The sequence below is a fragment of the Pogona vitticeps genome, chromosome 2 (genome assembly GCF_051106095.1).
Source record: "Pogona vitticeps strain Pit_001003342236 chromosome 2, PviZW2.1, whole genome shotgun sequence".
Taxonomy (NCBI): Eukaryota; Metazoa; Chordata; class Lepidosauria; order Squamata; family Agamidae; genus Pogona; species Pogona vitticeps.
Window position 1 is genome coordinate 174,031,410 of NC_135784.1, and position 20,342 is coordinate 174,051,751.

A 20,342-nucleotide genomic window follows, 5' to 3' on the forward strand; every position below is an offset into this window, starting at 1 on the left:
CTCCTCCTTAGGTACACAGACCTGCTCCCAGCGTCCGGTCCAAGCATCCTCGATCCACACCATTTCCCAACCACCAGGGATATATTACCTGCCCACGGTTATATCCCCCAACCCCCCTTCCTCCTCCTTGAACTCCACCTTCTCTTTTCCCTCCAAATCTTCCTTATTTGTCTCAGCAGCCATTAACCCTTTAAATGTCTTCCAAGTCACTGGTATCCACCGCACAGGATACCACCCCTTTTGGGGGGGGGGTTCCTCTTAGTTCAAGGTGTCGGTACCCTGGTCTTTCTTGCGACCCGGGGAAACAGGAGGGCTGGTCTGTGTCCTCTTTGAGGTTTTTAAGAGAGTTGGCTCCACCAGAAAGACCCGCCGAGGTTGGTCTTTCCCTTCACAGCATCTTCCATCACAGCAGGAAACCCAAGGAAACAGAAGTTACTATTATGATTACTTCTACAACGATTCCATCTCCATGGCACCAAAGCAGCTCAAGGACAAAAACACAACTAAAGCAGCAATTGAGGGATATCCTAGTCTTTGCTGATAGTGAACAAAAGTGCTGTTTCACTGTTAAAATTCAGTTCCTCTGTAAGTCCAATATGCCAGTTTTTTTCCTGAAAAATACTTTGCCAAGTATTTCACTCCAGCTGATACCTAACAACTTCATTGTCAGCTTGAAGTAGCACTCTTTTCAGGTCAACTCCAAACCCAGCAGCCAAGACATTCATTTCCTTGGCACACAAAAGTCCTCAGAGAAACTGCAAGTGCTCTATTTACATGGGCAACAAATACAAACATGCTGTCATCAATATTCCATTCCCTTGGTCAGTGCCTAGCCCATATATGATTCAAAATCCTGTTCTGTTTTGGTGTGCTGGAAACGGACAAGTAGATGTTGTAGTGATCATCAAACTTTTTAATTCAGGGATCATCTTCCAACCTGCCTTCCATGCAATTTTGAGTGTTTACCACGGTCTATGGAACCACTGAATGTCACAAAAGAGAATCTAGCACATGCAAAGTTCATGACAGCTACTGGACAAGTCTATGTAACTTAATTTTTGTCTAGTATGACACACACATGTGCCTTTCAAAATACACAATGTTGCCCTGCAACTTAGCATTCTAGGGGATGATCCATAGTGCTTGTCAAGAGTTTCAGAGATGTGTAAGTTTCTCCATCACAGATTATTCCACTGATGAACTTTGAAAAAAGGGATTTCCAAAGTAGTTTGAAACCACCTCACTAATGTGTAGCTGTATTCCAAGTCAACCCCATAGCCCTCTTGGAAAACATTCTGTTTCTGACAGGAAGCCAGCATAAAATGCACTAAAAGGATGATTCTACAGAACAGACAGGGAAATTTTATTGGTATTCTTATATAATATTTGTGTATTTTTTAAAATTATTCTCAAAGTGAACCACAATAAATAAACCTGAATTGCTACTTAGTGCATATTACCCTTACACATACAGTATAGACCAAGCATCATAGGTGCCACTTGTAGTATGAGAAATAGGTACCATGCAGCTTTCTGTTCTCCCTCTCAATAGTTCAGTACCTGAGAATGCAAGATATTTATGGTCACTTTGCTCATGTCTTCTGCCCACAGCTCTTTCAGTTACGAATCTGCCTAATCTATTTGATGTAAATTATGACATTGTCCTTCACCATATTTCATGACTATAATTGTGCAAAAGATGAAACAAGTACAGATATGAAAGAAATACAAATTACATGCAAACATATACAGTATATCTAAAACCTGGCAGTCCCTTTTATAAATCATTAATAGAGGTTATAACTGAAAAGAGAAGCAACAAAGCTACTCTTAACCGTGTCCTCACGCATCTTCAGTTCTCCTGTTCCAACTCCATTCCGTTAAGTTTGAAATTTGGAGCAAGAAACCTCTGTTCCATATTATCAACTTCAGTTTTCCAATGTGGATGTTCAAAAATAGACAACTATTACATACATTTTGAATGGAACATACAGTTTGGCCCTGCTAAAATGATAAAATATGCTCTATACATTTTACTTTGGGTATCTGAAAAAGAGGTGTATCTCTGATGAATTTCAAGATGGTCATACTTCTAGCATTATAACAATACAGTGGTGCCTCGCTTAATGGGCGCTCCGTTTAGCGACAAAATCACTTAGCGATGACTTTTTTGGAGCGTTTTTGCGCTTTGTTTAGCGATGGTCCCTATGGGCGATTTTCGCTTAGCGATGGTTGGAACCATGCTTTGCATAGCGATTAAATTTTCACTTAACGATGGTTTAAACAGCCTCATGTTTGCTGTTTTTTAAATGCTTTTCTGTTATTTATAAAGTTCAAGTTTACTGTTTAAAATGTTTGAAATCATAAAGTGCACTTAATAAACCCTTTGTTAACCAAATTTGACTTTGTTCTGACTCTTTTTAAATTTGTTGTTGTATTTTTTCCCCCTATTGAGATGCACTGAATAGGTTTCAATGCATTTCAATTGGGGAATCGTGTTTCGCTTAGCGATGTTTCCTATGGCGATTTTCGCTTAAGGATGGCAATTTGTTCCTATTGGAACAGATTATCTGGTTTTCAATGCATTTCAATGGGAAACCACATTTCGCTTAGCGATGAAATCGCTTAGCAGCGATTTTTTCGGAATGAATTAACATCGCTAAGTGAGGCACCACTGTACTTACCTGTTATGTGGACCACAATCCATTATCCTTTAAGATACAATGGGCTGTAGCTGTACTCCATTATAACCTGCCAAGTTTCATAAAAAGCAATTCTGAGCTGATGCAACCATAATCAGTCCACAGGATTACACCAAGGGCCATGTCATGGAAAGCCAATTTCACCTTATACTCAGTATGAATTCCAGATGGCAGGACAACAGAAATTTGCCCTTTTACCAGGGATGGGACTTTCATCAGGCAACGAATGAAAAACACAACAAAATAAACTTTTGTTGTTGTTTTCTGAGGTTTTCAGAGGTTTCCAATAGATGATATTTTTGGAAACTTTTTGTTTAACTATTGAGGGGTACAATTTTATTTTCCTATCATTTCCTCCTTTCACTTATTCTTCCTTTCATACAGTGCCTGCGAAATTACATGGGAAAGATTCAGTCTTAAAAGCATTGGGAAAACTGCTGTCAGCAGATAGTTAAGAACATCTGGGGGGGTGAGGAAGAAAATTTTGAAGATGTAAGCGGGCCTGGAGTGGTTGGATGTTTGGGAGTGCACTTGCTTTCTTTCACGCAGGGAAGAAGAAAACAGAGCTTTTGCTGCTGCCAGACACTCTCCAGCCCTCACCGGCCAGCTTTGGGTTTCGCTTTGCCCCCTGGAGAAAAACTAACTGACCACAACCTGGCTTAGCTAAAGGAGGAAGATGAACCTGGCTGAGGGACAGCAACATTAGCGGCAGCAGTGGCTTTGCCACTGCAAACTCAGGGACTTCCCCTCATAAGCACAGGTATGTGGGTTGCCCTGGAAAGCTTTTTGGGGGAATAAAAAGTTCCAGTGGTGTTGGCTCAGAAAAACAGCGCCGTTTTTGGACTCATCAGATACACCTGATTCGACTCCAGCTGCTGTTGAGGCTGCAAAAGACAGTGTACTTTCAGGGGATAGTTTCTAAAGGTTCTTTCAGGCTTTTTTCTTGTTGGTTGGTTGCACTGTTACCTGCTTTTGGAGGAGATTGGTTTTTCTGTTGCCTTGGCTCTGTTGGTTTTTTTTTTAAGAGTACTTTTTACGGGTTACCACCCACCCACCCAGGGCCTTTGAACTATTAAGCCAGAAAGAAGGAATGACAGAAAGTGAAATGGAACTACCCGAAAGATGCAATCCCTTTTGTGTCAAATGAAAGAGACCAGTACATGCATACACGTGTGTGTGTGTGTGTGTGTGTGTGTGTGTGTGTGTGTGTATTTATATATATTTACTATCAGCTTCCCTGCTCTCATTCCACAATCCTGACATCTCCATGTTGAAAAAGCTCCCCAGCTGTGGTAATCTAGTATGTCAGAGAGAGAAAAGTTAGTATAAGAAAAACCTTTGTCTCTAGCATAGTAATTTACCAAGTGGGTAATCCTTTAAAAATATGATATTCCAAACCATATACAGTTAGAAGAGACACCTCCAGTTCCACCACACATTTAAACATTATTACAAGTAAAACTTTTTCTACTCTATGTTACTGGGCTACTCAGCCATTTTTTAAATACAGATTCTTCTCTTCCTAGGAATACAGTGCTAGCATTCAGGGAGGACAGATTCAGTCTAGTGTTCATGAGCAGTGGAGAAGGAGGTAGAAAGAGTGCATTCTAACATACAATCCTCCAGTTGCAAAATGAAACATTCCAAATGTACTGTACACATATATCTATAACCTGGCCTATTTACAATTTCTTGTAAACTGGCCCTGAAACGGTGCAGAAGAGAACTTATCCTACCAAGAAAACTCTTAAATATCCCTAATATACCAGGATTCTTTTAAAAAATCCAATGTACTGCATACAATATTTCCATGAAATCCTCCTCATCAGACAACATAGCTAATACCTTAATAAACCACTAAAGTAACAGATTTCACAAAGTGTAAGCATCTTTGCCAACATAGTGATCTTTCAGTGAATGTCACTGAACCTCTATTTGAAAACATTCAAAAGGTGCTTGAAGCTGTCACTGAGTTACTACAGCTCAATGACAGCTATGAAATTCAACGCTAACTTTTCGGCTCATGGTACTCTAAGACTTTACTGAAGTCCCTCAGTACCAAAATCTCACAGCTGAAAAAAAAACTATACTGAAAGCCAGTCTACCTTCTGATGGAACAAAAGTACTAAATTGCGCAAAAGTACACTACACACAGAGCTGACCTTTGCAAATGATCTGGAAGGTGCACTTTAGTTTAAACCATGCCTTGAGGTGGTTTCTGAAGCTAGATGGTGGCATCCTATCACATTCGGGCTGAAAGAGCTACACAGGCTGCTAGTTCATTTCTTCTTGTGCCAAAAACAAAAAACGACTACCTCTAAAACAGGTGTCCTGCCATTCCTAACCAAGCTGTCCAGAAGCTGAAATACAATACTCTTTGAGCCACAGGTTTCCCACTTATGCTTTAAAATTATTTATACTCTGGGACAACAAGAACCAAAACAATTCAATCTTCATATGAATCTGTCAGAGGTCGTTTACCAGTACCCCTGCTATCTATACACCAGGTGTGACTTTCTGCTCATGATGTCCTATCTGTGAACAGTTTTCCAAGGTTTGTCTGTTACCAAAGTGAACATCATTTTGGCACTAGAATAAAACCTTTTTATGTTTTCTCAGTCTTTCAGATGTGACATCTTATCCCTCATGATTGCTTTTATGCTGCTCTTTTTATCTGCTGCTTTTAAATTTTATTTCTCTGGTTCTATTGTTGTTGTTTTCTCCCTGCTTCTATTCTGTAAGCCATCCAGGGGAGAAAGGATGTTGAAGGAAGAAAATAAGCTAGAGTTCCATGATTTTTTAAGGTATTAAAAACCAGTCTATCTAAAGTTCGTACTGAGAGAAATTCATGGAACTACACTTCACAGCAAAAATTAGTCATGCAGCACATCCAGCATAACATGGCACAAATTGCCTGCTTCCACAGACGCTCCACTCCTTGAAAGGTGGCACCCCGCTGAACGTGAAAGACAGCAGCCTGCAGTCTCCTTAGTTCACAAAAAGGCAAACACAAAGCTCCAGATACACTATAACTTTATGTACTCTGGCAGAGTAACAAAGAAATCACTACCACAGGCAGTCTGATTTTCCATATATGCCACAGGGCAGACACTGCTAAGAAACAAGGCACTCACCCACAGCTGAATCACAGCAGACACGGATCCTATTTATTAAGAATGCCAAGGGGGCTCATACAGGTGACCTACCATTACATCAGCACAACATAAACAGCTTGCAAGCATCTACTCATCAGGAAGTCTAAGAAGAAAAACAGATTTCTTATTTGTTTCAGTGTGAAATTGCCGATACAAACATCAGCTTATAGAGAAAACAACTGCAAATGGTTTGAGATACTACAGCGCTGGAAATGTTCAAATTTGCTTGTGATTCTCAGTTTAAATATTGATACATGATCATGTACTCTGGTTATTAACATATACAGCTTTTGGATTAAAATTAATTTTATAATTTTATATATTTTATTTGTTCTGTTTTATCTATGTAAGCCGCCCGGAGTAGACATGGTCTAGAGGGGCGGGGTACAAATCCAATAAATAAATAAATAAATAAATAAATAAATAAATAAATAAATAAATAAATAAATAAATAAATAAATAAATTTACACACGTGTATCTGTGCACAAAGTTGAAAACTTCAGGTCTATACGGGATTACGTTGTGACGGGCCACACTGAGTTTTTCCTCTTTCCCATTCCTTTTCTAACAGGGCCAGTAATTCTTCCACGTGCAAGCCTTGTACAGTCTCAGGTTTCCGCACTAGGTGCAGTGTCACAATGTTTTTCTGCACAAGTGCAACACTAAGTCTCATGAAGCTAATATTTTCCCCATTTTGCTATGCAGAGCAAACCACAGGCATGCAGTAACGAACACATGAATGTACTGAGAAGAAAGGGAACAAAGGAAACATTGCGGGAATGTGAAGACAAGAGTATTTGAAGATGCAAATTATACTGTACAATTTAAATTTGGAAATCTTTTTGCAAAAAAGGAAAAACAGAATGGTACTTTCTTTTAAAGTGGCATGGAAATAGACTGCAATCTAACAACATTAGGCTGAGTAAATTATAAGTTAATGTACCTTAGTTATTTTTTTGCAAGAACAAACTGACATAGAGGCAGAACTATGTTTCACACATAATGTTATTTGTATGCTGGCATTATATTAGTGTTTTTCCAGCAAAAGCATACAAGCTGCAACCCCAAACCTACCTATTAGAGAGTAAGCCCTATGGAAGTTGCTATTACTAAATACCAGGACCGTGAAGGGTAAGACAACAAACACCTAAGACTTAATCCTGGAGGAATGTACTAATCTGGCCCACCTTACGGAGACCTAGCTAGGTGAAGGTGGGAGAGTTAGTCTCTCCCAGCTTGGCCTTATACAGCAGGGGTGGAGGTGGTCTGGAGCTGTTGCAGTTCCCTGAGGTTCCATTATCGATCATCAGATGCTTGTCTCACTGGGTAGATTTGATTGTACAGTATATACTTGATAAATGGTGGCCAGAAAAGAATAGGAATTCTGTTGTTGTACCATCCTCTTTGTTACATGACAATCTCCCATCCTGAGCTAGCCAAGTTGATCTCAGATGCTGGTGCCGGAGTTTCCCACTGGTTATGTCATAGGATTTCAACCTCCATGCTGAGGCCTTTTTATCAGGAGTGGTTCAAAAGTTAAGGTTCTCCATAATGACCATGGGTCCCTCCCAAGTGATATCTGGCTCCCACTCATGCTGCAGGGCACATTTCAGACCAGGCTTTCTATACTGGGCAGGATGATCATGATCTGAATGTGGAGGTATGTGTAGTGGACAAATCATTACCTGGTAATGTTTTCTTACTAGAACCTGGAACTTATGCAGGAATGCAAGCTGCTTAATATGGTCTCCCTCAGCAGACATCAAGATCCAAATGGGTTCTTGATGGTTCTTAGAGACTTTCCTGTAATTTTGATAAGTGATCCTGCTGAAGCCTTTTATCTTAGGAATGGAGAAAAGGTTAGGACAGAGGATATGTCCTCCCATGTCTTCCCCTTCCCATGAAGTGGAGACAAACTATCCCCTCAGTTTACTAGTGAGCTGGCAATGATGAAATAAGTGGAGCAGGGATTATAGCAACAATGGAGGAAAACTCTAAATAAATCCAACCAAACAGAAGCCAGGCTTATGCTTTAGCAATAACAGCAGCAAAGAAACATAATTTTTTTTTGCCATTCCATGTGTACAGAACTGAAAATGGAGCTATTTCAAGTGGCCAAGGGCCTATGTCACAGTCATCCACAAAAGCAGAATGCAGACCAGTTGAAGAATCTGTGTAACACTTTGCAGACTAAGTTGCTCGGATCCACTCTGACTTCAGTACTAAAGTTGACACAGGCCCTGTGGATGTAAATTTGGTACCTTCTTGCCCAATAATAATGGACACATTTTAATGTCAGCAGCCTTATCCTTATGAGATTAAAAAGATGAAGAGCCACTGTGCTTGTCCTAGACCCTTACACTTCCTGAGTAATAAGAGAAATTGTAGGAAGGGGCTGGCTAAATGAGCAAGGGGAGCAGTGAATGCCTCCATGAAGCAAGGCAGGGTTCCAGCATGTAAAAAGGAGGAGGTAGTAATACTGCTGCCAAAAAAGCCTTCCTTTAATCTTACCACATCAGATAACTATTGGCCCACCTCCAACATTTCATTTTTGTGCAAGGTACAGAAGTTGTGACTTCTGAACTCCAGGGTTCAGTGATAAAACAGATTATCTAGATCCATTTCAATTTAGCTTCAGGCCTGCTTATGAGACACAGTCAGATTTGGTTGCCTTGGGGGATGACCTACACCAGAAATGAGCAAGATGAGTGTGCCCTTGAGGGTTCTGCTAGAGTTTTTGGTGACTTTCAATATCATTGACCATAGTATCCTTCTGGTCCATCTCCCTGGCACGTGCCTTGGAGGCACTGTTTTACACAGTGTTGTCATCCCTACAATGACAAGCTTGGAAGGTGTTACCAAGGGAATCTGTTCAATACCCTGGGCATTGGCTTGTGGGTTCTCTCAGAGGTTATTTCCGTCACCCATAGTGCTAAACATTTACACAAAATCATTGGAAGAAATGGTCCAGCATTTCAGGTTCAGTGGATTGCTATGCTGATGACACCTAAGCACATCTGTCCTAATATTAGACTAGTGTCTGATATTAGTGATGGACTGGATGAGAATGAACAAATTAAAGCTTAATTTAGACAAAACAGCAGTGTTCCTCACCAGTGAAAAGACAGACCACAGAACAGGGATTCAGCCTTTATGCAATGGAGTTGCATACCCCACCAGCAATTCAGGTTCACAGTTTGGCTGTGTTCATAGGTTCACCTCTGAGCCTCTATCCCTAGGTTTTGGCGAAGGCCATGAGTGTATTAGCTCAATTAAACCTAGTAAATTAACTGCGCCTGTTCCTAGAGGTGTCTGATCTGGACACGGTGACACATGTCTTTGTTACATTCTGCCAGGATTGCTGCAATACACTCTACATGGGGCTGCTTTTTGAAGAATTTTGGAAATTTCAAATGGCCCAAAATGGTAACTCAAGCCAAATACAAGGAGCATATACCTAACCTGTGACAACAACTTCAAGGGCTGCTAGTCTATTTCCAGGCCCAAGATAAAGTGTTGGTTGCCACATCTAAAACCTTATGGCCTGGGTCCAAGCTATCCGAAGGACCATGTCTCCTTGTATAAAGCCTGCCCTTATTTTAATATCTTCAAGGGAAGTCCTCTTCTCAGTTCTGCCTCCATAGGAACATTTAATGAATATAGGAGAGAGAGCCTTTCCAATGAGTGATCTCTGGTTATTCAGTGCCACTCCCAGGATGCCAGTTTGCCTCCTGCATACTCTGCTTCAGCTGGCTGGCAAAGCCCTCTGCTTTTAGCCAGGATTTTAACAACGTAACTACAGAACTGAATTTTATTGCAGGGCATTATACATTTTTACTGCTTCTTATGTATTTGTGTTTAAATGTTTTGTTTTAATTAGCAGGCTTTAAAACACTCTGTATGTTTAATAATCTTAGAACTTATTGGCCAGAATCCAAGGGAAAAAATTACATCACCACAAATCCATAAATTTCAGCTGTGCACTGCCACAAGAGAATAAGTGAATGCTGGCACCTGATATCAAGCACTGAGTCACTTGACTAATCGGTGACAGCAAATGCCTACACCAACTTCTTAACTGAGGCAATCTGCAGCTCAGATGTAGTTACACCAGTGGGTATGACGAACAGGATTCTGGTCATTGTGTGTTTACTCACACAAGGCCAGAATCCTACTGGCTGACTGCACAGTGTAACTGCAATGGCATAAATCACAGCAATAAACTGCTGTTAGTTGATAAGGTGCTGCTTGTACTTCTCTTTCTGCATCACATCACATGGCCAGTATGCAACAAAAAATACAAGTAGCACCTCATTAACTAGCAGCAATTCACCTCTGCACTTACACTGGTGTAAATGGCCAATGATTCTGGCCTTTGCTAAAATGACTTGTCAGCTGCTTTGGGTCCTTACACAGGAAGAATTAAAAAAAAGCTAGTTGAATTTTTTCTGAGTAAACACAGCACAGATCTGTGCAGAAATGACATCTACTTGTCTACTTGTATGTATACTTAACATTTTTTTTCATGCACACAAATATAAACTGGGCCCCCAGTTGAGCCTGCCTCCTCCACTGCCTCCACAAACATGGATGCATTTAGGTATTTTGGCAAAGTGGTAGTTGCAGTACAAGAACACCTGGATGATCACATGTTTCCCATCCCAGATGAATGTCATGTCATTGAGACTAAGTGTTTTTGTTTCTTTAGGGGCCTCTGGAGTTTTAATGAATCAATCATGTGAATACAGTGGAGTCTTTTCCCTGGGCATCATCAGCATTGTTACGACCACCAAATTTAATTCAAGAAAGGCAGCTGCATACTTTATGGAGCTATCTTTCACTCTCTGTACTTTGAGCTTTCTTGCAGTAAATATGCAAGTCAGAATGTTGGTTTTATATTATATTAATCCATGCATTCTATTTAATTATACTTACCAAAATAATACTACCAAATGATATGCAGTATCAAGGCAAAGAGAATTAAACAGAACAATGCTAATTCATATTGCTATGCTGGTTCTATATCAGGCTAGTTACATCCCATAATTAAATTGAGTCCCATGAGAAACACAGGAGAGGATGCTATTCCCCTAAAAGAGGATAAATCTCTTAAACTGCATCTCATTAAATAAAAGCACCTTAGTCCTCATGGACTTTGTAACAATGGCATGGATTAGGCAGGCGGGTTCCAGAATAGCTCTTCACACAAGATTCTGTAAAGAGCCCTGAAACACAGTACATTGTGCTTTCTTTTTCCTATTTCTGGACAGCTACGGAAGCTCAGAATATTGCCTCTGAATATCTGTCTTAAGCTTAACATATTAGATTTCAATGGGCTGGAAGAAAATTTTACTTTCACAGAATTCATGTTCAGACAAATCAATTGTATTATGATTTTTGCTTCCCTCTAACATTTTCAATCTCTAGCCCAACCAAGGTATATTTAGAAGATCCCACATTAGAGACATATAAAAGAAAATGGCACAATACTGAAAATACAGTGAGATAAATGCTTAGAACTAGTGTTCCAGAATCCACCACACAACTGGATGTTTTTACAATTCAGTTCTAGGCATTTTTATTTGCAAGTACTGTATGTCACACTTCATTCCATGGCACTATTTCTCCAGTGCATTTAGTACAGTACTGCCTAGATTTCAGTGGACTTAAATGCAACTAAGCCTCTGCTGGATTGTAGCCAGTGAGTTACAGCCATGTATCTATGATTTGTCTGTATGAATTATTCAAGAAACAAATGTATTGCTTCTGTCCTTTTTCTAAATTCTTGTTTCTATACTGTTTCTATACTTATTTTAACTCACCTGTCAGCAAGATCAAGACAAATAATATTAATGCTCATATCTAAAACCTTCCAATAAATGCAACCTGAAGGAATTCTGAATGATCATTTCAATGAAAAATTTAGATGCACTGATATGCTTATTTTAGACTTAAATTAGAAGTACCAAGAGAAACTGCATTGGGAATATCATTACCTGTGCTGATCATACACATTTAATATTTGTTTCACAGTGTAAAGAAACAAAAGATAAACAGCAGTATTATTTGATATTTTACTCATATTGTCACTGAACTGAGTTATTGTTTCTCACAAAGTAAACTAAACTGTCTCCATCTACACAAGTTGAAAGTGTTTGTGTTGTTGCTTCAGCTTGCAATGCAACCCGCATTAACAATGTCCTCACTTGATTTACTGCAGGTAACTCTGTAGCTGAGTTTCTCGCTAGGAATATGCTAAGTAACAGGACTCAGTCAGAATATCCCACTTCACCGTACTTGAAAGTAGCTATTTGCCCAGCTATCTACAGCAAGAATCACCTCCAGGCAACAATGCAAAGGAAGGGCCTACTCTTTGCTTTTACACCATCTCAAACAGCCATCTCTAAGAAAGAAAGTTTATAAACATGTTTTGAGGGCTTGTAGCATTTGTAGACTTATTTACCAATCTACAGTACAGTTCTGAAGAATTTTCTCTCTCAGTGCACCAACTTGGTTATGTTGGATGGCTCGTAGTGGAAAAACAGAGACAGAGAATAAAAATAATGAGCTGTAACAAACCATTGTACTTTTAGGGGCTGCAACAAAACTATAGTTCTCATTTCTTTTACACTGTTCTGCTTGACCAGTAAACAAGATCAAATGAAGACTGTATATGGAAGCTGAATAGAAATCCAAGGAAGTTCAAATGTTCTTCCTTTCTCCTACCCTGTTCTATTTGCAGCCTTGGTAGAACAAAAAGAAGTAAAGATCATATCTTGATTTTAAACAAATGGAAATATATCCTCTGGAAGTCAATTGAACTGGGGACATGGTTGGATTTCTTGAAAGCTCTCTGGAGAAAGACCATATCACAGGGCTTATGCAGCACTTAACACAAAAGTTAGATTATACAATGTTGAAATCAAGTAAATGAAATGAATTCAAATATGCGAAGATAAAAGGGGAAGACAGCCTTCTAACTTTAAAAAAAGTATGCTGCCAGCCATACACAAAAGAAAACCTGTAATCTTCCAAAGCATGCAAAGGACTTGCAGTCCAGGCTAATAGCTACGAAAGTCCTCCTTTTGTTATAGCTATTTGAATAGTTACATATGTGATAACTCCATATCCATTATGTCTACCTCCAAATGCCACACAACTGAGAAGCCACAAGTGATGCAATATCTTATCCCTAAGGATAAGGAAAATGATACCACAATAAGTAGAATTAATCAGATCCTTGGCAAGAAACATCACTTGCATATGCCTCAAGCAAGAAACAAAAGCCAAGGACTTTTCCAAAGATATTACAACATCAATTTAATGATTTTTATCCTGAATCTAGAATCCAAATCTCAGGCTTGTATGTCCCTACACCAAATCCATAGATCTGCCCTTGCTCACTGTATCAATCCACTGTCACTGCCTTCTGTGAAATGTCATGCCTCCAACTGTACCGACCAAATGTACATACCATAATGGTACTGTTTAAATAGCAAAAGCATCATCCCAGTATAGTGGTCTCCCATCCACCCACCCACCAGAACACAGCATTTTATCATTTTCATTTGCCATTTCATGCAACTTCCTATCTTAGGGTTTGACTCCACCTTAAATATATTATATACAAGTAATTTCCTCCCACCCATTTTACATAATCCTGTTCAGTTCACATCTTGCTCATGGGTCTAATTTATGGTTCCTATTGATCTGGCCACTGACTAATTGTTAACACCTAGCGGCCTTTAAATCACCTGGCAATCCCCATGTCATAGAAGAATACCAGGAGTTATGGAATCTCTTGCCAAAGCTCCCTATCATCAGATCAGAACTAATCAGTATTCTGAGACACAAGACAGATACTGTCAAAAGTCCAACTCTGAGGGCCTCTTTGCACATTGTATTTCTAGGTGGGGCCCTTAAAAAGGCAGTGCATGAAATCAAACAACCCTACACTTGCAACCATGAGAAACATGCCAAAAGGTCAGGGTTGCCCTGGTGGCAGAAATCAAGGCTGCCCTGAGTAAGGTATAGAAGGGCTCCGATATCGTCCCGACAACCCTGCCGCTACTATCTTGGAAAACTCAGATGCTCCCAAACCCTTTTGTCTATGGCTGTGCCGCTAGATCTCAAGGCACACACACACACACACACACACACACACACACACACACACACACACACACGCACAAAACCGAAAGTTTCAAATGTGCACAGCTGGTGCCCGTTCGGGCCTAGTCCCAAATGGCTTTAACCCCCACTGCCCCACCGAACTGAGAGACGCGGGAGATCTCCCCAGATAAACAACAAAATCATCATCATCATCATCGTGCTAAGATTTCCCCGTAGTCTCATGCCCGCACTCAGCCTAGATGCTCTTCCTTACCTGGCCTGTGCTTCGTCCAGACTCTGATCGGTGATGGCCATGATCTGCTGCAGGATGTCACCGGTGTCCTGAAGCCCCGGGGCCGCCTGGGGCGGGAGCGGGCCTGGGGGGGCTTGAAGTCGATGAGGCGGGGGATCTCCGGCAGCCCCGGGAGGAGGCTGGAGCCCTGCAAGGAGCCGGGATGCCTCCTCCATGGCGGAGAATAAGAAAGGGAGGGGGGGAGCCGCCTCAAGCGGTGCGGAAGAGGGGGGTGGGGGAGTCCTGGGGCGGCCTGGGCCCCCTCGCTGCTCCCCCCGACACGCGCAGACACACACACACACGACTGACACAGAACAGGCCCCACCGTTCCTCACTCCCGCCGGCTCCGCCCCTTGCCCCCGTCGCGCGACGGGGCTCCGCCCCCTCAGCCGTCGCCTGGCGCAGCGGCCCCTTCTCTCGGCGTTGCCCGCCCCCTTCTGGGACAAAGCCAGTCTCTCGGCGGCTTCGTCTCCATTGCTCGCCTCCGGGTAGAGGAGAGGCGGGGGCAAGGGGGCGGAGCTAATACAAAGAACGGGGAAGGGGGGGTGGTAGAGGCTACCTCACTTCATAGACCCGCGCAACGCACATACACTCTTCGAAGGCCGGGCAGGGTCTTCCCCTTCTTGACTCCTCCTTCCAGTCGTGCCCCACCTAAAACCCACCGCCCCGAGTCGTTTGCCTTCCTTGTCGGAGCCCCAAAGTCTCTGTTTTTCATATGAGTCGAGAGCAGCCCCCCCTCCGTTCCTTTCCCCGTCTCGTCAAGCTCGACGTTGTGATGCCTTCTCCATCCCAAGCGGTCTTCCCCTCCCAAGCTTCGGTTAGTTTCAAGCGGTTGCCCTAACCCTCTCCCGACGGTCTGCTCAGCGGCTGCGGAGAACCCAACGGCTTTTTAACGGCCGCTGCTTCTCACTCCGAACGTCCATTCCCCGCTCCGCCCGCCACCAACGGCTGCTTCTCAAGAGGGGCCGGCGCTTGTCCTTTGCTATATATAACACGGCTTCAGTCCGAACTGCCCCCAACGGGTAACGCCGCTTCACCGTCGCGCGGCAGATCCAGTCGCCTCACAGACGGTCCTCCGACGGTCCCCTTCGGACCTCATTTCGACTTCAAAACTGCCGCCTTTCGAGGGCGATTCAATACTTCACGAAACAATAGGTCACATTGGGTTGAAATAATAGCAAGTGTTATTCCTCCCACCCACCCCAAAAAAGGGGCAGGCAGAGGAAAAGAAAAAGAAAGGGATTAAAGAAATCAAGGTGCCAAAACGTTTCTGGAAGCAGACTCTTACAGAGTTAAAATTAACACCCTCTTTGAATGAGGGTACTCTCTATAGTCACTTGTTGAATTTGAAGTGATAAATAAAAAGATAAAACCTTAAACGTGGACCAAGAGATACTTTATTCATTACATTTATATCCCCCCCCATCTAAGTGGCAAGCCACTCTGGGTGTGGTGAACAACAAATTTGAATACTTACTGTTTTCAGCTTTAAATATTGTTTTCATGTTAAAAGGGTCCTTTTAAAGGAGAAAGGTAGGGTAAAAATATTTTAAATAAAATAAAATATGAGTTAAAGCACTCTGCCACATCCACAAAACAAATAAATAATAAAGACAGAACCAGAAACTCTCAGAAGCAACAGCAAATGCTTTCTCACAGAAGGGAATACAGCTTGTCTTCCTTAAACTGTGGGCTCCATCCTATCTGCATAAAAAGAATAATGTTTTAGAAAATAGAGCCACAGAAAAAGTGTGTACTACATGTTTTTTACTTAGCAGCACCTTACATTGAAATGTGCTCTGTGCTTTGAGGAAGGTAATACTCAGATGCTGGCAACTGATGAGCTTTCTGGTTCTTTGCCTCAGCAACAAATCACATTTAAAGATAGTGCTTAAAGTCCACGCTAAATTCTGTTACTGATACTTAATGCAGCCACCCTGTCTTAAATCAAGCCAATAAACATAAATAAAAAGCTGCTAACTGGCTGAAATAGAAGTGGCATGTGCTTAGGGAAAGGTACACTCTGTGACCAGTCATCACCACTATCCATGGATCCAGAAATATGATACACTTGTTCTGAACTTTGTTGGCTGCATCAAATTGGCAATCCTGGTTTTTATGCCAACAGTTATTGACCCATCTCTGTTTACTAGTGTCTTGGGTTTCAGAGCATTCCAGTCCGATCAACCCCCACTGCTCCATTACAAACTACTACTTTTGTGGGTTTGTTTTATGTTTGTTACTTTCCCAGTGCTCTCCCACCCCCTACTTTGCTGTCTTTGGGAGGTACAGTTCAGTCTGTTCTCAGCAGTCTTCACCCCGACCCTGAGAAGTATGTTGAGGAAGGCACCCTTTGGCTAGATGCAAAAAAACAGAGCCACAGGCTGGAAGGACAGAAGACCTATATTTGAAAGCGAACCGGCCCAAGGCATTTCCTGTCTGTAGTGGACAACATAATTTCCCCTTTCCCATTCCACACTGAGAAGCAGACTGAATTGCTATTTGAGTACTGGCAATAAAATTATAACCTCCATTAACAGCTGAAGTCAACAGGGGCAGTTTCACAGAATAAAGGAGATTGTGTGGCACAGAAAATTGGGCATGGCCAGAGGCCTCAAAAGGAACAGCCAAAATACTGTTATCATTGCTCCCCAGCCCTTTCTCTCCAGCTTCTTCCTAATGTGATTCAAGATTGAAGAGGCACCTTTGAAGGACATGGTGGCATTCCTGCCAATTCAAGGACATAACCGGCTGGGAATCACAGTAGCTGTTCTCTTTGCCTTGAGGCTTGGACTCAGGGTGGCTCAAGAATGTGGTAGGCAGCAAGACAGGTAAGTCAGGACAAAGAGTCCAGTTCCATAAAAGAGCAGCCAATAGCAAAGTCAAGAGGGTTCAAAGACCTTGTAAGTCTCTTTAATTGCAATACAGATAAGTACACAAAAGGCAGTGAAACAGCCTGAAGTAATATATAATTGTTCATGGTGCAAGAACAGCAAAAGAGCAAGCAAGAAATGTGGGTGACTCATGGATGGGGATGTAAGCAGTTCACCTTAAAATTTGGCCATCGCTATCAAAGACTGAGTTTCTGTCACATAAAGATTGAGTGTTATAAAATATTGTTCCAGCAACTCCTTGGGCCGAAGACTGAACAGGAGATGCCAGAATCTCACACAAGTTTCACCTGTGCTGTAGCAGAGGTTTCTAGGAGTCATCCTCTATGTGGAAACCTCTACATACGATTTAGTCATCTACTCACATGTTCTCACTCACAAGCAAGCACTTCTTCAGGGCATGGTAGTTTTGCCGTGCTTCTTTAGGGAATTACAATCTTGGGCAGGGGTGGAGCCCATCAGCCACATGTTACCCTCAATATATTTTTTGGTGGTGGGTAGGTACAAAATCCTCCAAAAGTTTAAGAAGAAAAGTATCACTGCTGCAAACATAGGACTTCTGGAAATAAGTCATTTCACTGAACACAGGAATCTTGTTCTAGGGAGTGAAAACAGAGTTTGAGATCTTCCTTGTTTGATTAAGACTATTAAGGCTAAGAACCTGTATTTTACATAATAAAAGGGTCAAATGGTAACATAACTTTGGAGAGTCATAAAACTGAAACTGACTAGATGCCATCTATAGCTATATAATAGAGAAATCATTGTTTGTTGGGGCTCTTCTCTGCTGCCTATTTAAAAACCTTACTTAACCTTAGTAAGTCTTTAATTCAATCCCTAATTAATCAAAAGCCTTGACTAGCCCTTATGATAAAATTAAAATATGTTAATGCAATGAAATCACATTAAATAAATCATTATAACCTACAAAATTACTTTGTAGCTATTTTTTAAAGTTAACAAAATAGCCAGTTTGCCATCCCCGTCACACTTTGGCCATGCCTTAGGGATGCCTTAGGGATGCCTTAGGGACTGCAGTCTTTGAGATTGTGCCCAATTTTTAAAAATGGCCCTTGTGCTCTCCAGCCGTGTCCACTTCTGCTCCTGAGGATATTGGGACAATTCTACCTCTACTTTCTGGAAGGTGTGATTCCCTCAATCATCTCCCTGAAGTCCCACATTCTATCTGAGAGCTGAAGAATGACTGTTGATTCAACATATGCTTATTATTATCTAATTGTAGCTGTATGTACAGAATTATCAGGGAGTATTACCTATAATAGATAAAGCTAGGATCAACAGATCTCTTCATCCATCTATCAGTTTTTCTTGAGGATCCAGCTGTATTGGGGATGCCACAGGGCTATACAGACCTATTCATATTGACCTGTTATGTTTTGGGCCTCTAATGTATTTTGGCAAATTATACAGCTTAATTGTAGACAACTGTATAGGAACATAAGCAGGGTTTTCAACAAAGTATCACAGTAGAGTTCTCCTGTTCATTGTTCTAGCCATTCACCGCTACAGATCCCACTTGCAACATGTAAATATGAAAATGTGTGTTTGTTAAAACATGTACCTTTTTGAAGACACACACAAAAGGCTGACATATTTTTTTACAATACTCTAGGTTTTTTTTTCTTCAAAAAGTACTCTTTTCACCTACTATTCAAATGCATTCAGAGGAATAACTAGTTAGATCTCCTTAAGCCATTGTAGCTCTTCTGATGGTGTTGGAATGCATCTCCCATTAATACTACTCAGCATACTAGTACTGTAGTTGACATGAGAAGTGCTAGGAGATTTAGCCGGGTAACTTTTGGAGGGACACACTTTGTCCACCTCAATCATCAGCAAATTAATTCCAGCGTTTGGCAACTTTTGTTCAGAATGCCTGATCGTGTATTTCAGTCTCCTCAATCTCTAGTCCTTGCTTGCTGGAGAAACTCGAAACAAGTCCTCTCCAGTTATCTGTTCATGCATTCATATTTGTAAATATGATTCTCTTGAATCATTGCATACTGTATACCAAAAACTCTCATTTAATTACAGCATGAAATAAAATACAGAATAGAGCACAAGCTAGAAATTCTTCTGTAGTATGATTATTTGGGTGAAAGAATTTTTGGAGTTCTGATACAGGGCATATAGCTAAAAATTGTGTTTATGTTTTTAAATAGTTAAACCATGTCAATTTTTAAAATATTCTTTAGTGATGTTTTTCTGTCCGCACCCTACTCTGAGATCTTTTGGTATACCCCGAGATATATTTTAATAAATTAGCATAAATAACAGAATTTCAAAATTATACATGAGGAAAATGCCTTGATTCTTTCAATGAATGTTTCTCTTTTTCTCACCAATTTTGAGTACAGTTATTGTTCCCTACATATAACAGCAGACTACTGATCCCGGCTGCAGAAAAATGGACCCATAATACTTTGAGCAGCATGGAAAGCAAAATAGTGTAGAGTGTTTCCTGTAGTAAAGCCCAACTATAGGAGAATGATAGAAACTGTCCACCTTGTACATATTGTGGGCTGGGAATACAGAGAGATGATATAGTTAACGGGCTGAAGTGAGAGATCCTGGAATATGGGTTGACATAATAGTATTTTATTTATTTATTTTGCTGTGAACTTTTGTTAATCCCATCATAAGTATCACAACCTGCTGGCAGGAGAAGTGTTTGAGTTAAGCTGTGTGGTTTTGTGAGAAATGTGAGGCTATAGTGATGACATTATACTGCAGAGCAATTTGTCACAGGCTGAGGAAGGGAGAGTAATAACAAATAGACAAAGAGCATCAAATCATCCAGAATGTGACACATACCTATCAAGCATCTTACATTATGAGGTGCATTTCACATTTGTTTTCATTCTTTTAAAGCTGTCCTGCCTTTCCCTCATGTGTGTACAGTATTCTGTCATTTAATTTTTTTCCCCTAGCTGGCTCAGCCTATGCATAGAGATGACACAGAATGAGAGAACTTTGCAAAATCCAGTGTCCCTTGTTAAAGATGTACATGGTTCATAATCCTATCCTGCATGAGTTACACATGGAAAGTGAACTGAAACACCTGGCTTTTTTGAGAATTTAATTTTCACACTCATGGATGTAATCACAGATGGTCCAGAATTAAAATATTAAAAATGACTAGAAAGCAATGTAACTTTTGTTCCAACT

General features: G+C 41.0%; 1 protein-coding gene across 2 annotated transcripts in view; it reads right to left on the minus strand.

The window, feature by feature from the left end:
• Positions 1 to 14,582, minus strand: part of LOC110071625 (pre-B-cell leukemia transcription factor 4) — a 40,803-nt gene extending 26,221 nt beyond the window's left edge. The window contains exon 1 of one of the 2 annotated variants that reach the window (XM_072991276.2): positions 14,245 to 14,582. In XM_072991276.2, coding sequence (XP_072847377.1) covers positions 14,245 to 14,438 — 194 coding nt within the window. In that variant the 5' untranslated portion in view covers positions 14,439 to 14,582. The remainder of the gene's footprint in view (positions 1 to 14,244) is intronic. The other variant, XM_020779289.3, reaches the window with a different exon arrangement.
• Positions 14,583 to 20,342: the final 5,760 nt, after the last annotated feature.